We start from the raw sequence: 24211 nt of genomic DNA, 5'->3' as shown, positions 1-24211 counted from the left end.
AAGATTTTTTATTTTAAAGCAAATTAAATTAAATTAAGCCCACAACGTCTCACACCTATATCACCCTTCACTACCTGCAGACTGTTGTAGTAAAGTAACTGCTCTCCAAAATGAAGAAGAAAAATAATAATTGAAAAATAAAAAATATATTTGTTTACTTAGCTCTATCAGTATTACTTTTCTCTATAAATATTAGGCCTGGCATGGCCAAGCGCGTAAGGCGTGCAACTCGTACTCCGAGGGTCGCGGGTTAGCGCCCGAGTCGCGCTAAACATTGCTCGCCCTCCCAGCCGTGGGGGCGTATAACGTTACTGTCAATCCCACTATTTGTTGGCAAAAGAGTAGCCCAAGAGTTGGCGGTGGGTGGTGATGACTAGCTGCCTTCCCTCTAGTCTTACACTGCTAAATTAGGGACCGCTAGCACAGATAGCCCTCGAGTAGCTTTGTGCGAAATTCCAAAACAAACAAACTATAAATATTTATATACACACGTGACAGTTTTTGATTCGAAAGTGAAAAACATAGTGTTAAAACGTCACACCGGAAAAATCTACCTTTCTAACGACGAGTTCTCACCTACGGTTAAACGTTTAGACTTTCCTCGAATACATATGGTATAAATGCAGTCTAAGAGAAGGACTGTTGCTTGACAACATGTGCTGCACATGTTGTTTTTTTGTATTATTACTTCTTCTTGTGATGCTATTCGGCAGAAATAAATTTTGTCGATATTTATTTATAGTAAATAACAGATTATTCTATTATTACGAAAATCATAAGGAAAACAGAATTAAATACTGTATTTAGTAAGCTCGATAATTTATTATTTCTGATTGTTACTTCTATTACTGTTTCATATTTTAATAATAAAATCCTGTAATCCTTTAAACATTCACAGTTGTCTGTTCCCACACCATCTGAATTGATAAAATTTTGATATATTATGCGAATACTTTTACTGATTAACATTTAAAACGGCCCGGCATGGCCAGGTGGTTAAGGCACTCGACTCGAAGTTCGAGGGTCGCGGATTCGAATTTCCGTCACACCAAACATGCTTGATCTTTCAGCTGTGGGGGCGTTATAATGTGACAGTCAAACCTACTATTCGTTGGTAAAAGAGTAGCCCAAAAGTTGTCGGTGGGTGGTGATGACTAGCTGCCTTCTCTCTAATTTTACACTGCTAAATTAGAGACGGCTAGCGCAGATAGCTCTCAAGTAGTTTTGCGCGAAATTCAAATCAAACCAATTTATTTTTGTCGCTTGTTTTTTTCTTTAGAAATAAAAAATAGTTAATTTGTTTTGTACTAAATGATACGATATACCAACGACTATTTTAGCCATCGAAATACGTATTTGTTGTTGTTTTTAATTAAGCACAAAGTTACACAATGAGTTATCTGTGCTCTGCCCACCACAGGTATCAAAACCCGGTTTTTAGCAAAGTAAGTCCGCAGACATACCGCTGAGCCACTGGGGGGGAGGCAATACGTATTTGTATAACCACGAGTTTTATATTTATTAGAGTACTGCTTACATTAAAAGACGTATTTAGTGAGAGCAAGGTAACATAATTACGAAAATGGAGCAGTTGTAAGTCGCAATATAAAAACGTTAGGTGATCCAAATGTAACACATTTTGAAGACAATCGAACTAGAGAGCTATGTTGTTATTTTTCAACACGAAGTCTTCTTGGTGAACCATCCTCGTGCTGTGAAGAAGCTAACGCCAGGTTTTAGCCTGTAAACCTATCGCTGACCGTTGTTGTTTTGAATTAAGCACAAAGCTACACAATGGGCTATCTGTGCTCTGCCCACCACGGGTATCGAAACAGACATACCGCTGAGCCACTAGGGGACTCAGAGGGCTGTGTTGGAGTTTATTTAGAATACACATTGATGTTGTAATTTGAACCATCTCATACAATAAAATGAATGCACATTTCTATCTTTATCAGAAATAAGCACATTAAATCATGACTAAGTCTTTAAGTTTAAAATAAAACACCGTTCCTCAGTTAATCCATAATGTAAATATAATAATAATAATTATAAAAAAACAAGTGATATGTTCTCTGAATGAAAATATTTTAGAATACAGATTTTTTTTCCCTTTTAAGTTTAAATTTACACTTGCTTGTTTAGTTTTAGTGCATATATGTGCAAAGGGTTTCGATACTCGTAGTGGGCACAGCACAGATAGCCCATTGAGTAGCTTTGTGTTTAAGTGACCGCAGTTAGCACCATCATAAGGCTATGGAATAGTCACCAATAGCATGGATCAACTTGTGACCGTCCACGATCTGGCAGACCTCGTGTGACCACGCCCGCACAAGATCGCTACATCCGGTTACGTCACCTTCGGGATAGGACCACCACTGCGACGTCTACTGCCTCAACCATACCAGGGCTGCGTAGGATTTCCGATCAGACCGTACGCAATCGTCGACGAGATTCTTAGGCCCCATGTGCAACCCATCATGGTGAACGTCAACGTCGTTTTTCAACATGACAACGCGCGTCCTCATACAGCCCGACTCACCACTGTCTTCTTGAGACACCACAACATCACCGTTCTTCCCTGGCCCTCCAGATCACCAGATTTAAACCCCATCGAACATCTTTGGGACGAGTTGGACCGACGTCTGCGACGGCGACAACCTCAACCGCAGACTCTACCTCAGCTTGCAGCAGCTTTGCAGGCTGAGTTGACAGCCATTCCACAGGATGTGATTCGTCATCTCATCGCTTCCATGGGCAGGAGATGCCAAGCAGTTATTGATGCTCACGGGGGGCATACTCGTTATTGACGTTGAGTGACGTTAAACTTCAACTAGTGAGCGTTGACTTCGCCTTTGCAGACTTTGGATGTTCAGCAGTGAATGTGCAAAGTTTCACACATGTCATACAGAACTACCCGGAATAAACTTGTTAACAATATGTCTCAAATTTTGCCTTTCGCGTTTCTTTTTTTGAAAAGTATATATAGTCCTGCTTTAAAATATATAATTACACCAGCGTGCTTTATTTCAAGAAAAAAAAGTGTGATACATCATTGTATTGTTATTATTATCAAAATATTGATTTTATATCTACAAAATAGGATATGTTTTTACTTTTTATGTAACTTTATCAATGGCATATTTTTGTTAGCAGTGTAATTTTAAATCACAGTCAATGGAAATCTGATCATTTTCTTAGTTACAGAGGTTCTATTCTCGATTCTAAAGCAGTCAATTTTCTTATTGTCATAATTCTAGTAACTATAAGAAACATGATAACTATCAGCCACATTTCTTTCTAAAAATAATTATTATTTAACATTTATTCACATTGTTTTTAATACCTTAGCTAAAACCCATTTTGATGTTGTTATTAAAAGTAGAGTTATATGGTACTTTGTAACTATTTATCTGTCAGATATAAACAAATACTATGTTATTCTTCTCCTCGGTGGATTCAGCAGATAGCCCAGTGTTGTTTTGCTGTAAGAAAACACACATTATTATTAAACTTGTCTTTTTTTTTTTTCGAATGCATAGTTAGGTCCAAAAAATTAAGCAATTCGATTTGATCAAATTTAATTTGTTTGATTGGGGTTACGGACTATTATCATTAGTAATCTTTCCACAATTATATAGGTTTCAAACTACATTATAAATTGACAAGATTTAAGCTTCATCAACAAACTGTATTGTTTTTTTGCCATCGGATACAAAGTTACATAATTTTTATTCTGTATCTCCATTTTATAAGAAATAGTTAAATATGACTCCTAGGTGATAAAAAACGGTATTTACTAATTTATATCTGAAAAACGCAGACACATATATTTATGTGATTTACAATTTATTTTTCGTTTTAATAGTTATAGCAGCAGGTGGTAGCACAAGTCATTGCTACAAGTGGCATTTAACTGTTCAAAAAGACAGACAAAAATTGTAGTGGTTTGATTACTAGAAATCAGCCATTGTAAAATACTTAACATATGACAAAGTGGTTTTTAAAAAGTTATCTTGCAATATTTTTTATCTCATTTTGAAAATGCTTCATGGGAAATGTGTCACAGCGAACAAATAGCGGAATATCAAAATAAATGTTTCTATTAACATATTCCATAACCTTGATAAATAATAAGGCCTAATCTACAGGTATAGTAGTCTTAACAAAGGTTCGAAAATTATTTTATTTTCATATATGTGCATATAGTTCTGTTCTGGCAAAAACAGTAGATTAAAAATATTCTTCAGAATAACTCGTATAAAATATTCTTTCCATACAAGAAATGCATAATGTACTTAATTTGACTTGGGTTTTAAAGTTTTGCTGGATCCATAAATATGTGATACAAATTGTAAATAACTTATGCAGTACATAAAACAAATAATGGAGAGAAATGATAATTAATGTTTAACTTATGTCGCCAACAGGCAGCAGTGCCTAATGGTCCTGTGAAACATTTGCCTGCATAGTCATAAAATTTAAATTAAGAGATACACGTTGAACCCTGTCCATTTTACATAATGTGTTATAGCATATGTTGGTGTTCAAAAGAAGTGGAAATATATTTGGAGAAATGAAAACATAGTTTTAGTTATAGATGAGAGCAACCAATATGAAGAAAATCATTAAATTGTTATTGTAACCATTTGTTTGGTTTAATCATTAGCTTACGGATGAAAGACCAGCACAAAAACTGAGGGTTAACTTGTCCTTAATCTTACGTTGAAATATCAAGTCAGACAGATATGTGTCTCAAATCGCTTTGAATATATATACATTTAATGGTTATACTCTAGAACTAGGTTGTTTATTTATTAGTATCATTATGGAGACAAAATATAACTTCAGATTTTTTTGTTTGGTTTTCTGAAGCCTATTTAATTGGCAGGACCTACTCTCTAAAGATAATTTTAACCTAAAACTTTGGAATAAATTAGGTCATTGCCAGTGGTTAACACTTTCTTTGTGTTTGGTTTTCTTTTAATTTTGCACAAAGGTACTCAAGGGCTATCTGTGCTAGCCGTCCTTAATTTAGCAGTGTAAAACAAGAGGGAAGGCAGCCAGTCGTCACCACCCACCGCCAACTCTTGGGCTACTCATTTACCAGCGAATAGTGGGATTAACCGTCACGACTGAAAGGGCAAGTATGTTTGGTGCGACAGGAATTTGAACCCACTTCACAATGGATTATCTTCCCATTATCAGAGTCCACAAAAATGGTAAGGTTTATTATTTTTATAATAATTTTACTCATTGTTAGAATAATTCTGATTAGTCATGAGACATAAGATGGACATCCAGCCACGATGCTAGATATCTCACACAAAAGTGGTTCTTGTATTTTAGCATCTTTTATGACCGATGCACAGTTTAAAATTTGATAATTTACTTCTGAAAATAAGTCAGCCAGTCACAATTGCCAACAAACATTTATTTCTCTGCAAAATATGTTGTTTTTGTACACAGATAAAATTCACTGTGCAATGAGAAAATCAACACACACCTATACACAAGGATTATTTTTGTTTTGAACCCTAAGCAGCTTACAGAAGAAGAGTTCCAAAAATAAACCATCTTTAAATTCTGCATTATGTATGTGTTGGAATATTACTATGCTTTCATTGGCTCATTTACCCTTTTTGTTTACAACCCAATGCTACAAAAAAATTGATTAGCTCAAATACCTTGGCTTTACACAAAACCACTAATTCCCTTACTTATTCTAAAATGCCTTTTAATAAACTAGCTAATCTGTCAACTTGTAATATTATTAACATGCTAACTTCTTTACTACGATGGAACAATATATGACAAAAATATGTTTTTACCTTGAATAAAGTAATTTAGTTTGTTTTCGTGTAACTTTTTCAAAGAATGCATCTCCACATACTCACTCAACATGGTTGTACACTGTATATAAATAATCTGGATAAAAATTTTCTATGATTACTTTAAATGGCTAAAAATACAACAATTATTCTAAATATTTAAAATAGTAAGTCCACACACAAAGTTCTTTAAATCTACAAGCCATACGTCTATTGCTGAATAGTAAATTTCATACACACAATCAATCCATTGACATATTTAGGCTTTTAATAATGGCAAAAATCATTGCTTTCTTATGAGCTCTTCACCCTAAAATACCATACTTTCCTGAGGAACATTTTTTAGCAATTAAGACAGCAGCTTTTACGGATAAACAAAATATTTTTCAGTGACTGCTTTGATCCCATTAGTGCTCAAAAGTATAAAACAGCAAGTCTTATAAAGATGTGGGTGGTACGTTGAAAGACCACCTTATATATAAAATGAAATATTTAAACCTTCGAGCCACATTTCACATCTTAACATAAGAAACAAATGCACTATGCAAAGTAGTTAAAGTATTCTGTAAAACAAATGAATTTTAGGTTTGATTAAAAATTCTGATATACACTTAATACCTAAGTGAAAATAAAAACAAAAGTAACAATTTTTCATAAGTTGCTTTTATAAATTTCTTTGGTCCTAAGTAATAAGAAGTTCGAATTGTTGAGGAAGTTTCTTAGTACAGGGTGGTAGATATAGTTTGGTGTGAGTTTTACCATGCTTTATGAGTTTATGATAAATATTTCAGATACATCATAAGAAACAGAATCAAGAGAAAATTTTAAATGTCATATAAAATAACAGAAGATGGTGTCATAAGCAATACTTCCCAAAGAAATAGTACATTTAAATAAATTAAAAGATTTTAAGTGATAAAATAAAACCATACACACATCAATATTGATGATCTGTACAGAAAACAGTACAAATATGTCAGTTTTAAGAATGAAATGTATATATTAAGATGAAAGAATAAAAATAACTTTGTTAATTGATAACATGAATTCAAATTTTAGGCCATATAAAGTTTTTTTTCCAGAGGGGGAAAAAAACACACACCAGGTGATCAGTTGTTCTTTTGTGGGTTTTTTTCAGACTTAATTTTTTGTTTTCAAATCAGAGTTGTCCAGCAAAGTAATGCTTATGTGTAGCCCACTGAGTGAAGCCAAATATTTGTCATGTATTTATTAAATAATATTCTTGTTGCTAGTTTGAGAAGGAAGGTAAAAGTCACATATTCTAGCTGCACATTACAAAACTAGTTGCAAGTTTAATAAACATTACCAGGACTTAAGGTATGTGTGGTTTTGCAGTTCTTAAAATTATGAGTGATTCACAAACTTAAATGCAATTTCGAAAAACAAATTATTTCTGACAATTATAGAAACGTCCAAGAGATAGATGAACACAACAGTTAACACGTCAGAGTAATGAGCAACCTTCTTGCATATGTCTTCCTTTATCACTAAAGAAAAACTTTATTAATGTACCTGAAATCACAGAATGTCCTATTTTTTCACTTCATAACATCACAGAAAATATTTTTGTGTTATCTATTAATTAGTGTCTTTAAGCAAAATATTTTCTATAACTGGGTACTTGAACATTTCAATGGAGCAGTTGTGAGTTCAAAACACTGAGTTCTCTCAGGACTTTATATTTGTACATTTCAATATAAAAACTCTTCTACAGAATGAATAAAGATACATATGCCTTATGGCAATAAAGGACCTCCTCTCTTTCTCCTTTTAGTGGAAAAAAAATAATTAAAAGACTGGCATCTGACTATCTGTCTAAACATTTGTCAAAGGAGATTACACGCTTAGTTGCAGTCCAAAGTTGTATATGTACAAAAGCTTTCAGTAAGAAAATCTACTTTGTACAAAGACTATTTTCATATAATGAAACTGTAAGTATCATAATGTATATATATATATATATATTTTTTTTTTTAATTACATTGGGATTAAGAAGCCTACATCGATTAAAAAGAGTTTAAAATTTATATACATTTACTATCTTTTGCTGATTAGGACATTCATCTTGATTGTTTAAAAACACAAAGGTTCAAAGCTACATTGTGATATTTAAAGTCTGTGTGGTTTCATGTATTCCCCCAACTAGATTGTAAAGTTCTTAACTGGTCTACTGATGATATCAGTTATTATACTGAACTTTATTAGGTTAAACAGATGACTAAAACCTTTATATAAACCTTACTTATATATATGTATACAAGGCATTTCTAGAAGCCAAATTTTTTCCATCTGTTTTCCATGATGAAAGACTGATCAGAAAAATGGCCCAAGTGTTACAAAATCATTTTTTTTTGCTTCAATGGATTGATTTACCACATGTCTACTGTTCTACAGTTTTGCTAGGATGTCAGAAGGTCCATTTCATATATAAACTCTTTCGTTTGTGCAATTCGTCTAAGACAAAATGAAATTCAAACAGTGCCACATGATCCTAAATACATATGCATTTAAAGATATATGAATGAAAACAAAGATTTTTAACACTATTCAACAGAAAGCACCCTTGATCTACTGACAAAACGAAACAGACAATATTGATTCCAATACAGTGCGATGATATTCTCTTGTGAACAGTGGGCTTCTGGTTATGGGTGGGTTAATCGGTCGGAAGAAAGCTAGCTAAATGGTATTTGTTACAGATATGTGGCCGAACATCTTGATTCTGAAAGAAACAACAAAAAACCTTATTCAGAAGTGTTTTAAGATACTTTAAGGCAAGACTTATCCAATGTTTATTTACATGTCTGATTTTCACAGTTATGAAGAAAGGTTCGTCACTAGGCTTATAAATCCTGCAAATGACTAACTCAAGATACATTATTGCTTGAAAATAGCTATCCAAAATACACAGACCTTAAACACATTCAAAACCCAGGAATACACAAATAAGCATGTGTTACAATGACCGTATGTCAAAGCAACATCTTAACAGAGTAAATGAAAATATTAGTTAGCAGGCATATAGAAATAAGTGGTTCACTCATCCGTCATGATGAAAGACAGTAATAACAGAAGTTAGAATATTGTTTCTTTCCACTGCAGTCCATTCAAGTTATCAAACCTACATGTTACAATCAATGCATGGTTGAAAATTTACATAAATGATAGCAGTAAATGCAACAGGTGAGTTTAGTTAAGTTACTTTCAAGTACTACTGTATGCTAGTCTTTTTCATGAAGCAAAAACTACTTAAAATGAAATTTATGACACTTTTCCCACAAAACTTGTTATCGACTTGCATCAAAGAATACTAAAAGAAATAATCTTTCCAAATGGAATATATAAAATACAATATTAATACTTGAACCATAGCTTGCACACAGCTGAAGCTTATACGAAATCAAGTTAGTTACCATAGCTACAAGACTCTCTAAAAATGGTATCAACTTCAACAACTCTTTGTCGTTTCTGTCAACGAACCAGCTTTCTATTGGGATGCCATTTTCAAGCTAGAAAAGAAATAACAATATTCTTGATTTGATAAAACTGACAGAAATATCAGGATAATTTTTACTTTAAAAACTGGCTTGTACTAAAGATTTTAATAAGAAAAGCTAATTTTGTGTATACAAAGTTTGTTATTCAATACTTTTTTATATATATATATACAAAACATTATTGGCTAACTGTGTTTGATAAGTATGTTAATTCTTGAGTTCAGATAATTGTTTCTTCCACTGGCAAATGTTTTTTTACCATTTTTTCATTATTTCCCTTCAAAGTTATTTCAGTGCGTTAGAATAGATTTCACATTTATATGTTTACAGTAACATTACGGATCAACCAATTTCATTAAATGTATGTTTAATTTGCCATTTTAATATCTCTGTCAATTGGATTAGATGCCAGAAATAATCACTTTTCTTCTCAGACTTCTGTTTTTCACGGCCCCTCGATGACGTGAGAAAAACTGTTAATAACTGATAGTATCATAAATTTTATCTTAAGGTATATGTTTATAGCCATCATAATTATGAATTGGCAAACTAGAAGGAAGGAACTAAAGAACATCACCAGAAACCAATTCTTGGCTGACCAAGAATGAATATACTGTAACATATTATTACAGAGAAACAAGTTAATACCTGTAAGACATCCTATTACAACAGAAGTAGGATAGGGTGACACTAAGTCTAAGTCTTTTTGAGCAATGTATACACAATTAACTGCAAGCATTATTATAACTCTCTTTATAAAGTTCTGTAAAAGTATTAAATAGAAAACATTTCTGTTGGGTCTACCTGTTGTTGCATTTTACAAGCATATGTATTTTCTTGGGAACATAAATACAAAAGAAAAACTTTGTTTTAGTTTTCAGTACTTTACATTTTAGTATTTGACCTAATATTCTGATTCGTACCTGATAGCCAAAGGCTTGGGGTGAATTATCCACAATGACAGTCTTGGAGAGATCACGACCTAGAATGCTCAGATCTTTGATATAGTTTCCACTAATGAACACACAGTGTTCCCTGAAGAGTCTAAACCTGTTATTCAGAAAGTAAAATAAGCTTACCACAATAAGTTTTGGTTTTGCAATTTAACCTTAAAATTGTAAGTTTATCATTAAGAAATTAGTGACTATTCTGAACATCCTACTATTTGGCAAATGATAAAAAAATATTAAAATTACTTTTCAATCATTATTTAATTAGTATTAGAGCTTTTTAAGAATACAACTGTTGTTCTAATTGGTTCACCTATCACAAAGGAATATTCATTTGAAAATAAATTCTTCGTTTGTGTCAAGATTTTGGTGAAAGCGCATTGCCATTTGTCAAGTTTCCTTTATAAGACTTGTTTTAAGTGATAACCAACTCAACAAACATTGGGATCTAGCTAACCCAAACTTCCAGGTCCCATACACATGAAAATGTGTGAGGATGCATGAGATTTGACCCCACCAGATACCCAAAACATGCCATTAAATGCCACATGTGCAAGGCAAGCATACTTTGCTTTGACCTTTGTACCATAACAAACTAAACAGCATATAGTTTTTCTCTATCAAAGAACAAATTACATTACATTTTCTGTTGAAAGAACTGTTTATTTTCCTTCCAATTCAAACTTTATTTCCGTAGGAAATACACTGACAACAAACTTAGTTGAATTTTTAAAGGTTTTGCCCCACAGTTAAAAATAAGAAAACAGAAAAAAAATCTGATAGTTATGGAACATTGTTTCCTATTTGAGTGTTATTATTCTGTGTTCTATTGCACAATATTTAATTGCATTGAAATTATCTAATGCAATAGCACCATTAATATAAAAAAAAAGATGTAGGGTTAAGTTTAATAAACAGTGCAGGAACAAAAAAAAGCCCAAGTAAGTACTTTATTTGTTGTTTTTCATTTGTGCACTTTACTTATTATTATTATAAAAGTAACTAAAAGGTTAAATTTGAGATCTTTTAGGTAAAGTAAAATAAAGTTGTTCATTTACATTGACCTGCTTTCTTTTGAGTTTATTAAATTCTTCTTATGGAACTCTTGAGAGTTAGTTCAGGATCCTTGAAAATCTCACTGAGACTCTTGAGAGTTAGTTCAGGATCCTTGAAAATCTCACTGAGACTCTTGAGAGTCAGTTCAGGATCCTTGAAAATCTCACTGAGACTCTTGAAAGTCAGTTCAGGATCCTTGAAAATCTCACTGAGACTCTTGAGAGTCAGTTCAGGATCCTTGAAAATCTCACTGAGACTCTTGAAAGTTAGTTCACTCTTGAAAGTCTTGAGTTCAGGATCCTTGAAAATCTCACTCCTTGAGACTCTTGAGAGTTAGTTCAGGATCCTTGAAAATCACTGAGAGTCACAGGATGAAAATCTCACTGAGAGTCTCTCCTGAAAGTCTAGTTCAGGATCCTTGAAAATCTCACTGAGACTCTTGAAAGTTAGTTTGGGATCCTTGAAAATCTCACTGAGACTCTTGAAAGTTAGTTCGGGATCCTTGAAAATCTCACTGAGACTCTGAAAGTTAGACCCTAACAATCTGAGACTCTTGAAAAAGATATGTGAATCTGGAAGAATGTCTGAAAACCATGTTTACCCTAGTCTCAGTGTCAAGTGCAAAGTTAGGATAGATGTGATGGTTGTTGATATCCAAGTACTTGGGATGAAGTCATAGGAAGGTTGCTCAGCTGTTCCCGTTAAAATAATCAGAATAATTGACTAAAAATGTGAGAACCCAAATAAATGAGAAGAATCTTTAAACAAGAAGGAAAGTAAGAATATGATGCATTGTTCTTAATAACAGGTAGAAAAACAATGATTTGTAAGATACTGTGTTTCTCTCACTTTTGCTATCTTACATTCTTCATTGTTTGACAGACATGACTTTCAGACCTCAACCAACAAGTTATAAGAACTAGTTGAAGAACAGTTAGTTTTTTTCTACAATGTGAGCACAGCATCCTAGATGTTATTATCATGTTGTAAACCATTCTCTCTGTGAAAATAAAGAAGTGGCCCAGAGTGAAAGTAGCCTTGCTTTGGGGAAACTTTTCAACAATGTATTAAAAAAAAAAGTTTCATTCCATTTTATGAAGTCAGAGGAAAAACTCTAAAACTTATATCAAATTTTATATGAGAAATTTGTACAGATGTTTCTTTTCACTTACTTGAAGTTTCCACCAAAATATCAAAATTTCTATATGATCGACCAATGGAAAATGGAAAGAAGGAAATGTTGAATAGAAAAAGTAACTTTAGTGCCATTACTAACAATATTAGTCATTTCTGTTTACATTAGAACTGGTAAACTTAGTAACAATCTTTTTTGTTATTTGAAAACCTAGTACAGCAAGTGCTTTCTGGTTATTCATCAGTACCTCAATTATTTCCAAGTTCATGTGTCTACCACCTGTGTTTTGAAAACTTTGATGTTAATTACTTATGTATTTTCCATAATTTATAGATAAAAACAAATGTCAAGTTATTGAAGTTAGTTTTTTTTATTATTTCTCAAATGAGCTAAATAAAAGAAATTGTTAAAGATTACTAGATAATACTTAATTTTCTACTGGTTAAATAAAAAACAAATCAATCACTTATTATTCGTTCAGCAGTCATTTTCAATCCAAATACATCAAAACGTTGTGTTTCGAGGTAAATAAAAGAACATTTCCATTTAAGTGTAAAATCCCTGTAAGAAACTGTTCATAACTTTACTGTCATTTTAGCAGTAAACTAACACATCAAAAATATTTTTTTTGAAATATGGTTACTTTTTTCAAAAGGTTTTCCTGTGAATTTCATATGGGAAAAAAAACCTTTTTATAAGTTCTTTTTCATATAATTTATTCATTCAGTGTTCAAAACCTTTAAGTGTACATTACATAAAACTTTAATTTCTATCTGATGTTCTGATTACCTTTTAAACTGTGTTTTTAAAACACAAAATCAAATACCTGATACAGGATTAATAATTCCATCTAAGAAGATCTTAAACTTTCAATATAGACATGAAAAAGACGAGAGTTCTAAAGTTTTGTACAACTATGTTTCCTTACTTTATTAATTTTCTGCCAGGGTCTAGTAAATTTAACAGCTTGTCAGCATAAACTTTTTTGGATGCTGTGAATAAAATCACTTCAAATATCTTGGAAACATGCTCCAAAAACTCCCGAAAAAATGGTCTAGTACGCACATAAACCTTAGAAAATGGAGAGAAATTACACATTTTATTAGTAGGTGACATATTCGGTCAAACAAAAATCTATCAATTATAATCAAATGGAAAAAAAACTAAAGACAATACATGTATTGGATCAAAGTAACGTTACTACAACTAACAATTTATATCATTTAGAAATTAAATAGTTACACAAATATATATAAATCTCTTAGTATTTCACTGGTGATGTGGCAATCAATTCACCCATCTTCCTCCCATAAGAGGCTAAGAATAAATACAACTGAACTTTACATCATACAGGTATATTTGTATAAAACTTAATGCATCTGTATAATTTATTATCTTAAGCTGTGTTTTACTAAACTGTAATGAAACTTAATGCATGAAACATAAGAAAGACCTTGAGCCAGTTCAAAAGTGTACAGACAAGCAGACATCAGAAATGTTGCTAGCCTGAACTGAAATTCTATTTACCCTAAAATTATTACAGATTGCAAAATATAGGTGTCTTTATTCATTATGAATTGTTCAACAATATTATAGAAATAAAATAAAAACACAATTTACTAGAGTTTATGTGATAAGGATGTAATACTGATGGGCAGACTAAACAGTTTATATATATATGATGGACTAGTATTCTGACAAAATGATAATTTAATTCAGAATATAAAGTCTGTGAACAGGTTATCCACTCTAAATAAACATGATTCAATATCATAACACTTCTCCCTTTTACATCATAAGTGAAAGAAAAACTCCACAAGTTCCAAGTGGGTGGTTCAAGTACTTTTGCCAGATCACAGCTGTTCTATCTCTTATGAATAAATATTTGCTTTAAAAATAGCTAATTTTAGAGTAAAATAATCACATACATTTGAAAATGTTCTGAATACAAAATTAAAGATCACAGTAAATATCTCACATTCCGTGCGATTTTCAAATCAATCAATAACACAACACTTTTAACGCTATCTTTTTTCTAAACTTTCTATCAAACAACAGTAGACTACTAAATGGATATAAAACAGACTGAAGATATAATTATCTCATGCATCAGTAACTATTCAGACACCATAAAAATACAAAAGAACAGGTGAAAACAGTGGTTAACACAAAACTGACCTTATAATCAACCTCCTGGAAGGTAACAGGAAACGTAAAAGTGGCATCTTCAAGTTCCGTTAGGCTGCAATGGACCAATGTCTCATCCTGAAATTATACATGAACCATAATAGAACTTATAACACTTCAATGTAATATGTATGTGCAGCAATTTGAAATCATATGACACAATTTGTACTTAATACAGTATATATATATAAAATTAAACATTTTTTTAACCAGATGACATATCTGATGAAGTTAACAAAAACGAAAATCACTGGAAAAAATGATATTAAATAAAACGTTTGCACTTTTTTGTTTTTCTTCAAATACCTGTGCAAGACTACTACACGTTGACCATCGATACCAGCCATGCCTAATCTTAAACTTATGGAATAAATGGAAAGCAACTAGCCAATACTCTATGGTATCCACTGTCAACTCTTGTGTTACTTCAACAGAACAGTGGATTTGTCCATCACTCTTATAATGCACTACAGCAATGAAAAGCAGAGCACAACTCTAAGGCAAAAAGACATAAACTAAAGTCCTCACATCCACAGTCCAGCATGTTAACCACTTGCTGCACCCAGTCCATATATTTAGTTATGGATTGCTATAATTAGGAAGATTGGACTGTGTTGATGGAATCATTTCATAAAGATTACAAGTATATGGATTAATTTTAAAATATAAGTATTCTAATGGGCGTTGTTGGATCTGCCAGCACGACAGTGACCCTAAGCACACATCAAAATATGCTCCATCCTTGTTGCAGAGGAACCATATAAGCGTTCTGGAGTGGCCATCGCAGTCACCTGATCTCAACCCAATTGAAAACATGTGGCACGAGTTGAAGACCAGGGTTCATGAGTGTTATCCGAAAAACTTGCAAGAGTTAAAGGCCTTCTGTAAAGAAGAATGGAAGAAAATACCAGTCGAGTACTGTCAAACAATCATGGAGGGCTATGAGAAGAGATTGTGCCAAGTAATTCACCTGAAAAGCTATACAACTGATCATTAAAGTAGACGCACGAACACTTTCTGCCTCTCTTATGTTTGGTTATTTGTTTATAAACAGTTTATTTGTCGTTCAATTTAAACAAAAATTTATGCAGATGTGTGTTAGTATAATATTTATAATATACTATACTTTCATTATCCTAATCATGATACTTTTTACGTTACGAGGAAAAAACTACTCACGACGCAGGGGTTCAAACACTTTCTGTCGTAACTGTATAAGCGTACATGTGAGGGTCAAAGTGTATGTCATGAAATTTGCATAATTTTACATTCAACACAGTATTATGTGTTTGATATCAGATTTATCAGTTATTCATTTTACCCTAAACTATTCATTTAGGAAAAGTTCATGTTAGAAAAAAGAGTTTGTACCAGATACAGTACACTAGAATACTGAAATACACTGTAGGTATACATTTCTAAAATCTTGGATGTTACAAAAACAAAATATACAAACTGTATGGTGGAGAGAAACATATTTAGTCTTCATGCAAACACTCTTAACTTACCACAGTCTGTGAATATACAGACTGATGAAATCAACTCATGCACGTATCTCAACTACAAATTCCTTTGTAACACATCCAATTTTCCGTGTACAATAGACTCGTACAACTAAATATAAACTTGCCACATTTCATGTAGATGTGTGTGGTAAATTTCGAATTACAAACAACATTCTGTCTCCATTGAACCAACTCTGTGCATGCTGAGCCAAAATATTTTACCCTAAAGACAAAGTATAATGGGGCCTTTGAAATAATTGAAGGTGGATGCACTTAATGAAACCACAAAAGATAATCTGGTGGTAAACTTTTAACCAGGAAAAGATAAAAATGTCATGAAATATGTTATTTTTGAGTTCAAATAATTCTAGTACAAAATGGAAAAAAATTACTTAGAAGTTTGGTTAATAATAAATTAGCAAAAACGATAACAGAGAAATAACAGGTACTAATATTTAAACCTATATGAGAAACCTAGTATTGTAAATCCAGAGATATGTTGCTGACCTAGTATTGTAAATCCAGAGATATGTTGCTGACCTAGTATTGTAAATCCAGAGATATGTTGCTGACCTAGTATTGTAAATCCAGAGATATGTTGCTGAATCACTGGGTGGCAAGTAGTTTATACACTTGTGTTCAGAATTATGAAGACATGCAAATAATAATAAAAAAAGCAAAATATTATTTAAGTAATTAAAGGTTAATTGTGAAAATATATTAAATCACATAGCAGACCGTAATGTTGATTACTTATCTGAGACTTTCTTTGGGCTACATACCAAGTCTAACACTAGAGAAAATTCAGGGCTACTTCTAGTTTTCAGTGGCAAGGCTGGACATCTGGCAAGCATTTCTGAGGTAAGTGGAGGCAGATGTTTGATAAAGTAATATCTGAAGAATTTGATAAATAGAAAAATGAAAACAGCTGAAATTGTATGAAGTACATCATATGAAATGTGGTTTTCCACCCAAAACAATGTTCAATAACTTTATATACAAAAACACACAATTACATTTTCTAACTTCTTTCTGAAAACTGAAAACACACAAGCTCACACATACACAGAAAAACTTAATAAACTGAATTTAGTAGAATTACCATTATAAAACTGAATTATGGTAGAACAGTAACAACTAGAAAAACAGACAGTTCCATGTACACATTATAAAGTTTGACAAAATAAATCCAATAGAAGTTGCAATTTAACCATATTTTGGTTAAGAAATAACAAATATACAAGGTTCAAGGTTTTAGAACTACTGACTCAATCAGTAATAAAATAATTCCTTGTTTGTTTTTTTATCCATAAAAATGCTTAACACAGTTTTAATTTTTGTTTTTTATCTTCTTCAATTTGGGTAATAAATATGCCTTGTTTAATTTATATTCTTATAATGTACTCAACTTACTCTCTGAAATGCAAGTTAATCTTTTTTACTGTTTTTTTTCTCAAAGTTTACAACTATTTAATTATTTATAATACATTCTTAAAAACAAACAAACTATAAATTAGTTTAGTTCTCATTCAACATTTCTTTTTGCATCAATTTTAAACATGGAGAGATGAGTATATTATATTATTTTGAATTAGCAAGTCAGAAATTATGAGAGAGCCCCAGCTGATATCAGGCTGTTACATACAAAATGTCAGATTTTTAGAGGAAAATATGAAATTTGTACATCTTTATATTGTTTAATTTATTTAATCAATCCAAGCTCGTTTAGACTCAATATACTTCTACTAATGAGCTGTAAGTTTATAAATGCTATCTTTAATGAATTTGATGTCCTTTGGTGCAATGAAGTCTCAGAAGGCACTTTCAACTGACTTTTGGTTTGAAAACGTTTTTTTCCTTTAAAAAATGTCCAAGTGTTTAAAGCGATAGTCTGCAGGGGAAAGATGTGGTGAATATGGTGAATGAGGTAAAGTTTCATACTGAATACATGCAAGAGACATGAGGTCACGCATTGTCATGAAGCAGTATGGGTCCACTGCAACTGACCATTGCTGGACGTTTTGGTGACAATGTCTGATGCATAAGTTCAAGTTTACAACAATATTTCTCTTCTGCAATTGTTTATCCTGGATTTAAGAATGAATAATGGATCACACCTAATGACCATAAGCTTCTTAGGATTAACAACTGGTTTTGGCATGTTTTAGAGCTTCTTCATAGTCAACCTACTGTCTGGATCATCGTAGATTGTCGTAAAAAATCCATTTTTCATCACAGGTGACAATTCCATGGAGAAATGGGTTGTTTTTGTTGTGAGTAAGAAGAGAACAGATTTCAACTTGTCTTGTTTGATGGTTTTCAGTCAACACGTGAGGTACCCAATTATTGACCTTTTTCACCATATCAATTGTTTCAAGATGTCTGAAGACTGTTCAATAATGAACATTAGTTTCTCAGCAAATTGTCTCATGGTTTGGCATGTATCTGATTCAACTAAGGCCTTCAATTCTTCCTCAGTAACAGATGTCTGAAAATAGTTCCACAGTCCCTTTTTCAGAGCTTGTAACACCAGAGCAAAATCTCCTAAACTAACAATGTGCTGTGCACCAATTAACTGTGCCATCATCGAATGCATGGTTGATATTACAAGCTGCTGTCCCCACACTGTGAGTAAGCTTGAATTTGAAGAAGAAAATTACAAAAAATATCAATTGTATCCACACTGATAAAAATCAATATAAATATTTAGTTTCTGAAATAATAAATTGAGTTTGAAATGAATAAGACAATATACTATATTATCCTGACAAACTTATAATAATGCTTCTCTTAACACCACTAGAGACTGAATTTCAAATTTGCACTTGAAAATCTGACATTTCATATGTAACAATCTGATATAAAGTTAGGGTGAAATAGTATGTATCAGATTTACGTTCTGACTTTGTATGGATATTTTAAGTAGTGTGATACTGGAGACGGATCTCGTGTGAGGTTATTCATCAGCACTATGACACTGGAAAACAAAGGAGTATTGATCAACATGGGATACCATGGAAATTGTAATAGAGACCTGCAAAAAGTCATACCCCAGCCATGGTAAGCAAAGTCTTGTAGCATGTAAAAAAATCCATGAATACAAGGACCACTGCAGGGTTATCATCAAGAAACACAGCCATCATATAAAGCAAGACTGAATGTGGAAACATGGACTATAAGTATGTTGTGAGGCTCAAAATGTGTTACTTGGCTCATTTTCAATAACAGTTTTCCAATGACAAAAGCATTAATACATTTAGGTGAACAATTATTTATTTATTACAAGAATTCTTATTAATATATATTTTAAAAACCCACGGGTCAAACGTCTCCCATTCATCAACCACTTCAGTTTCCTGAGGTGAAGAATAATCAGCACTGTAAACTGATATTTGCACATCATACTGTGATGTCTCAGGATGGCAAACTCTAGCTGAAGAAACATCCTCGGTTTCAGAGATCTCGCAAGGCATTTCCAAAACTGTGAATAAAAGGAACACTTGACATCAGAAACTTTTTTTATATACCAAAGATTATATGATTATATTTATTATAAAACAGTAAACCAGCTGCAATTTACTATTTTCTTTATATCCTAGACTTAAAAAGTATTTATTTTAAAAAAAAAGATTATATTCTATCTTTTATTCAGTTATAAAAGAACGTTAAATATTATACACTTAACTTTATTACAAGCCTAATGAACCATGCCTTAACACCATATGAACAAACTAAAGCATTACAAAACTAGGCATAAAGAGTTACAGTGCAATTTATGTCTGTATTTGTATAATCTTCTATGTACTATACAAGTGATAGCTATCTGCAACTACTAATTAATTATATTCAATGTAAAAAACACTTGATTGTGTATCGACTGAAAAGTAGTTTATTAAATTGTAAATGTCATAAGTGTTTGCAGGCATGGCTAAAATATGTTTCCTAATAGCCAAACACAATACAAACAAAACAATTTCTTAAGAACATTAGCCAAAATCACTTCAATGCAGAAATAGTTCATAGTAACATTATTAATTGTGAATTAACTTGTCTCTTTTCAAAAAGGAAGCTCTGTTGATGTGTGCATGTGGGGGGGGTTAGTACTTGTAAAATAAAAAAAAATATGTTATAATAATTGTGAATCTTTAAAGCATAATAAATGAATTCACCAAATTTTAAAACAGGAACAAAGAGGAATCTACATTAATTTACTGACTCTGAATAAAAAAAACAAAAAGTTAAATACATCAATTTACTGACTCTGAATAAAAAAACAAAAAGGTAAATACATCAATTTACTGACTCTGAATAAAAAATCAAAAAGGTAAATACATCAATTTACTGACTGAATAAAAAAAACAAAAAGTTAAATACTTAAATTTACTGACTCTGAATAAAAAAACAAAAAGGTGAACACATAAATTCACTGACTCTAAATAAAAAACAAAAAGGTAAACATAAATTTACTGACTCTAAATAAAAAACAAAAAGGTAAATACATCAATTTACTGACTTTGAATAAAAAACAAAAAGGTAAACACATCAATTTACTGACTGAATAAAAAACCAAAAAGGTAAACACATCAATTTACTGACTCTGAATAAAAGAAAAAAATGCACCTACATCAACTTGGACTTAAAAAGTACAAAACCATGACATTAAAATTCCACAAAACATTTCCAGTATGCTAAGCCTTATTTTATCAACTTCAAAGCTTATTTTGCTATATAATCACATAATTGTTGGACACTGGTAAAAAAAAAAGAAATTTAACCATAAAGTAATACACAATAAGCCTGGTAAAAATAAAACCAACTAAAATGTAGCATCACATACAGACTTGCTTCCATGTTAGAATATACTATTTGCGAGGTTTTTGCCCTCTTACTGGAGCCTTCAATGTACAACAATGTAGAGAAACATCTGTGTATAGTTCTACATATCATTTAACTATGTTATGCATTTTAGAAAGCAAATGTCAAGATATATCTCAATTTTTTTTAACAAAATTAGGTAAATCCTTATTGAACAAACAAATGTGTTTATAAACATGTAGATCTAACAGAACATTAAACATCAACAACAAAAATTAAAATTGACAAAAATTACAATATATTACAGATGTATGAATTCTATACATATTTGTGTTACTTTATAGTATATATTGTCATTTAATGGCTATTTAGCCATAAGAATATTCACAAATAAATATGCTAATATGCTTTGGTACAAAATACAGCGTATTACAATATATTACAGATGTATGAATTCTATACATATTTGTGTTACTTTATAGTATATATTGTCATTTAATGGCTATTTAGCCATAAGAATATTCACAAATAAATATGCTAATATGCTTTGGTACAAAATACAGCGTATATACAAGCATCTACCACGATTGTATTTATTGTTTTCTTTTAATAATCTTACGTTAAAATAATGTAACAGAAGAAAAAGTGTCTATGACAATACTATTATTCTATTTTATATTATTAGAAAAATCTGTGAAGTAAAATCATGAAAGGAAAAATAAATCACACCTGTTGTGTGCGAGGGAAAAGGTGATCTATCCACAACACACTCAACATCATTGGATACAGCTGCAGCTTCTAATGAAGTAATATTGGGTTTCTCCAGGTCTCCCTCGCAATCTGAAACATGAATTGTTTTTATTACGAAACTCAATCAGTTTCTTATCCATGTAAATTGAATCTGAATAAAAGAACAAAGAGGTAACCACATCATTTTACAGAATCTAAATAAAAGAACAAAAAGGTAACCACATCAATTTACAGAATCTGAATAAAAGAACAAAAAGGTAACCACATCAATTTACAGAATCTGAATAAAAGAACAAAGAGGTAACCACATCATTTTACAGAATATAAATAAAAGAACAAAAAGGTAACCACATCAATTTACAGAATCTGAATAAAAGAACAAAGAGGTAATCACATCAATTTTCAGAATCTGAACAAGAACAAAGAGGTAACCACATCAATTTACCAAATCTGAATAAAAGAAGAGGTAATCACACCAATTTACAGAATCTAAATAAAAGAACAAAGAGATAATCACATCATTTTACAGAACTTGAATAAAAGAACACTGATCTTTTTTTTTCTCTGTAGATACATTTAACAAAGGATTGAAATTTCCACGTACCACTGTCATCTTGCAGAATGAATCAAAAATTCATATTAACTCAACCTACAAGATTTTATTTCAAAACCAAAAAGATAAACATTAAGAAATGCTTTAGATTTTTACATTGTCTGTACATCCTAAATGAACAGTCTGTGACACTTGAAAAGCTTTGTTAAGTTGATGGTTTTGTGTTCAGAAGGTGTACCCCAATCAAGAACTAGATAAAAGTAATTTATATAGACTTCAATGAGTATTTCATAAAATTCACATTATTTTAGACCAGCAAGCTTTTGAAAACTAAGCGTTTTATACCTTGCAGCAGCTGGTACACGGGTGAAAACAGTGCACTTGCTGGATCTGGTGTCTCAATTTCATTATTCAAAAGTGTTTCTGAAAAGACACATCATAAAATCATATTTTTGCACATCTCTTTCACAAAAAAATTGACACAATAATTATCCAATTAAAGGAAACATGAAATAACTTTAGTATTCAGTAAGTTTATAGCCTAATTAGACTACATAAGAAGTGGCCAAAATGAATAATTTTAAAAATGAAATACAAAAGCATAAAAACATATTTATATACAAATGTAAACACCAATATGTCTTAAACATTTTCTATCAGGTTTAACAATATTTTTCCATAGAATCTACATGTTTGAGTGTTTCTTCTTGTATGTTTCAAATAAATTATTTTACATCAATGTTGTACACTCTGTTATATGTAATTTTAGTTTACAATAAACTAACAGCGATAAACGAGTCATTAAAATACATGATTATTTCCTTCTAATAATTAATAAAAACAGTCACTAAAGACCTTAAAACTTATCTAATAGAAATTAATAATTTTTTATTTGCAAAAATTGTGCTGACCAGAAAGAATTATGTTCCATATAAACAAACTAAAATCTGTTAACATATAAGTATGATTTTCACACTACACATGCACACTTTTAGAGATCTCTAAGTGTTATCATTTACAAGTATTATTTTTACATAACTTATTATATATTTTTTTATTATATTATATTATATTATATTATTTTTATATGAACTTTCAAAACTAGTCTTTCAGTTGAAAAAACAAACAAGTGCAAAAGTTAGAAATAGCAGTATAAAAAAAATACAAATCAAAGCTTTTAAGATACGCACCCTTTATAATGGACTCTCTTTCTGTTACATGTTCTTTATCTATATTTGATATAAGTTTATTATCGAAGCATATGTTTTCTTGCTTGTTGTTCCAATGCAAGTTTGCTCTTTCTTCTTGTTTTTTGAGCATCTGCTTCTTGTTGTGCTATATAAGTAAATTACATGAGTCAAATACTCCTAAATCTGTCAATGCTAATATCTTAGGTGTCCGGTAAGTTTGTTTTACAGAAGATAAATGTTAATTACCTTTTAAAAATACAAACTGTTTTTCAAATGAAAAACTGCTTTTTTATTAATATTAAACAATACATTTTACACAAATACGGACATACGAACAAACTTAAGTAACCTAGAGTTTTGAAATTATTAAAACATCAGTATATTTTCTTAACATTAGTTTATCTTGTATGGTGTTGACTCTCAGTTCCAGAACATTTACGTTAGTCACTTTCACTTTCAAACACTATACTACTTTTCTAATTTAATTTCAGCCATGCAGGTGGTGTAAGGGCATTATGTATCTTGCTGTATTATCTTTGTAGATTTATACAGCTAAACTCTGGTTAGCTTAAACTTTCCCTGTTTGTATGCAAATGATACTTGCAAGATATATGCTACACAGTGCACACAATAAAAAAAATTACTAGGATATTGACTTCTAAAGCCTTAGGCTACTAATCTTGTACAACTTGCTTGATGCTAAGCCTTGTATATGTACCAG

At 31.4% G+C, this 24211-nt stretch overlaps 1 protein-coding gene across 2 annotated transcripts in view; it reads right to left on the bottom strand.

Annotated features, from left to right (window-relative positions):
- Positions 1–5419: 5419 nt before the first annotated feature.
- LOC143231890 (CTD small phosphatase-like protein 2-B) overlaps positions 5420–24211 on the bottom strand; it is a 55349-nt gene continuing 36557 nt past the window's right edge. For both annotated transcript variants that reach the window (XM_076466667.1, XM_076466668.1), the window contains 10 exons: positions 23491–23635; positions 22646–22723; positions 21727–21837; positions 19501–19663; positions 16965–17076; positions 14669–14755; positions 13419–13561; positions 10273–10399; positions 9266–9361; positions 5420–8574 (listed from right to left, as the gene is read on the bottom strand). In XM_076466667.1, coding sequence (XP_076322782.1) covers positions 8509–8574; positions 9266–9361; positions 10273–10399; positions 13419–13561; positions 14669–14755; positions 16965–17076; positions 19501–19663; positions 21727–21837; positions 22646–22723; positions 23491–23635 — 1128 coding nt within the window. In that variant the 3' untranslated portion in view covers positions 5420–8508. The remainder of the gene's footprint in view (positions 8575–9265; positions 9362–10272; positions 10400–13418; positions 13562–14668; positions 14756–16964; positions 17077–19500; positions 19664–21726; positions 21838–22645; positions 22724–23490; positions 23636–24211) is intronic.

The sequence above is a fragment of the Tachypleus tridentatus genome, chromosome 11, assembly GCF_004210375.1.
Source record: "Tachypleus tridentatus isolate NWPU-2018 chromosome 11, ASM421037v1, whole genome shotgun sequence".
NCBI classification, from domain to species: domain Eukaryota; kingdom Metazoa; phylum Arthropoda; class Merostomata; order Xiphosura; family Limulidae; genus Tachypleus; species Tachypleus tridentatus.
Note: the sequence above shows the minus strand (reverse complement) of the source record. Positions and strands in the feature narration are given on the sequence as shown.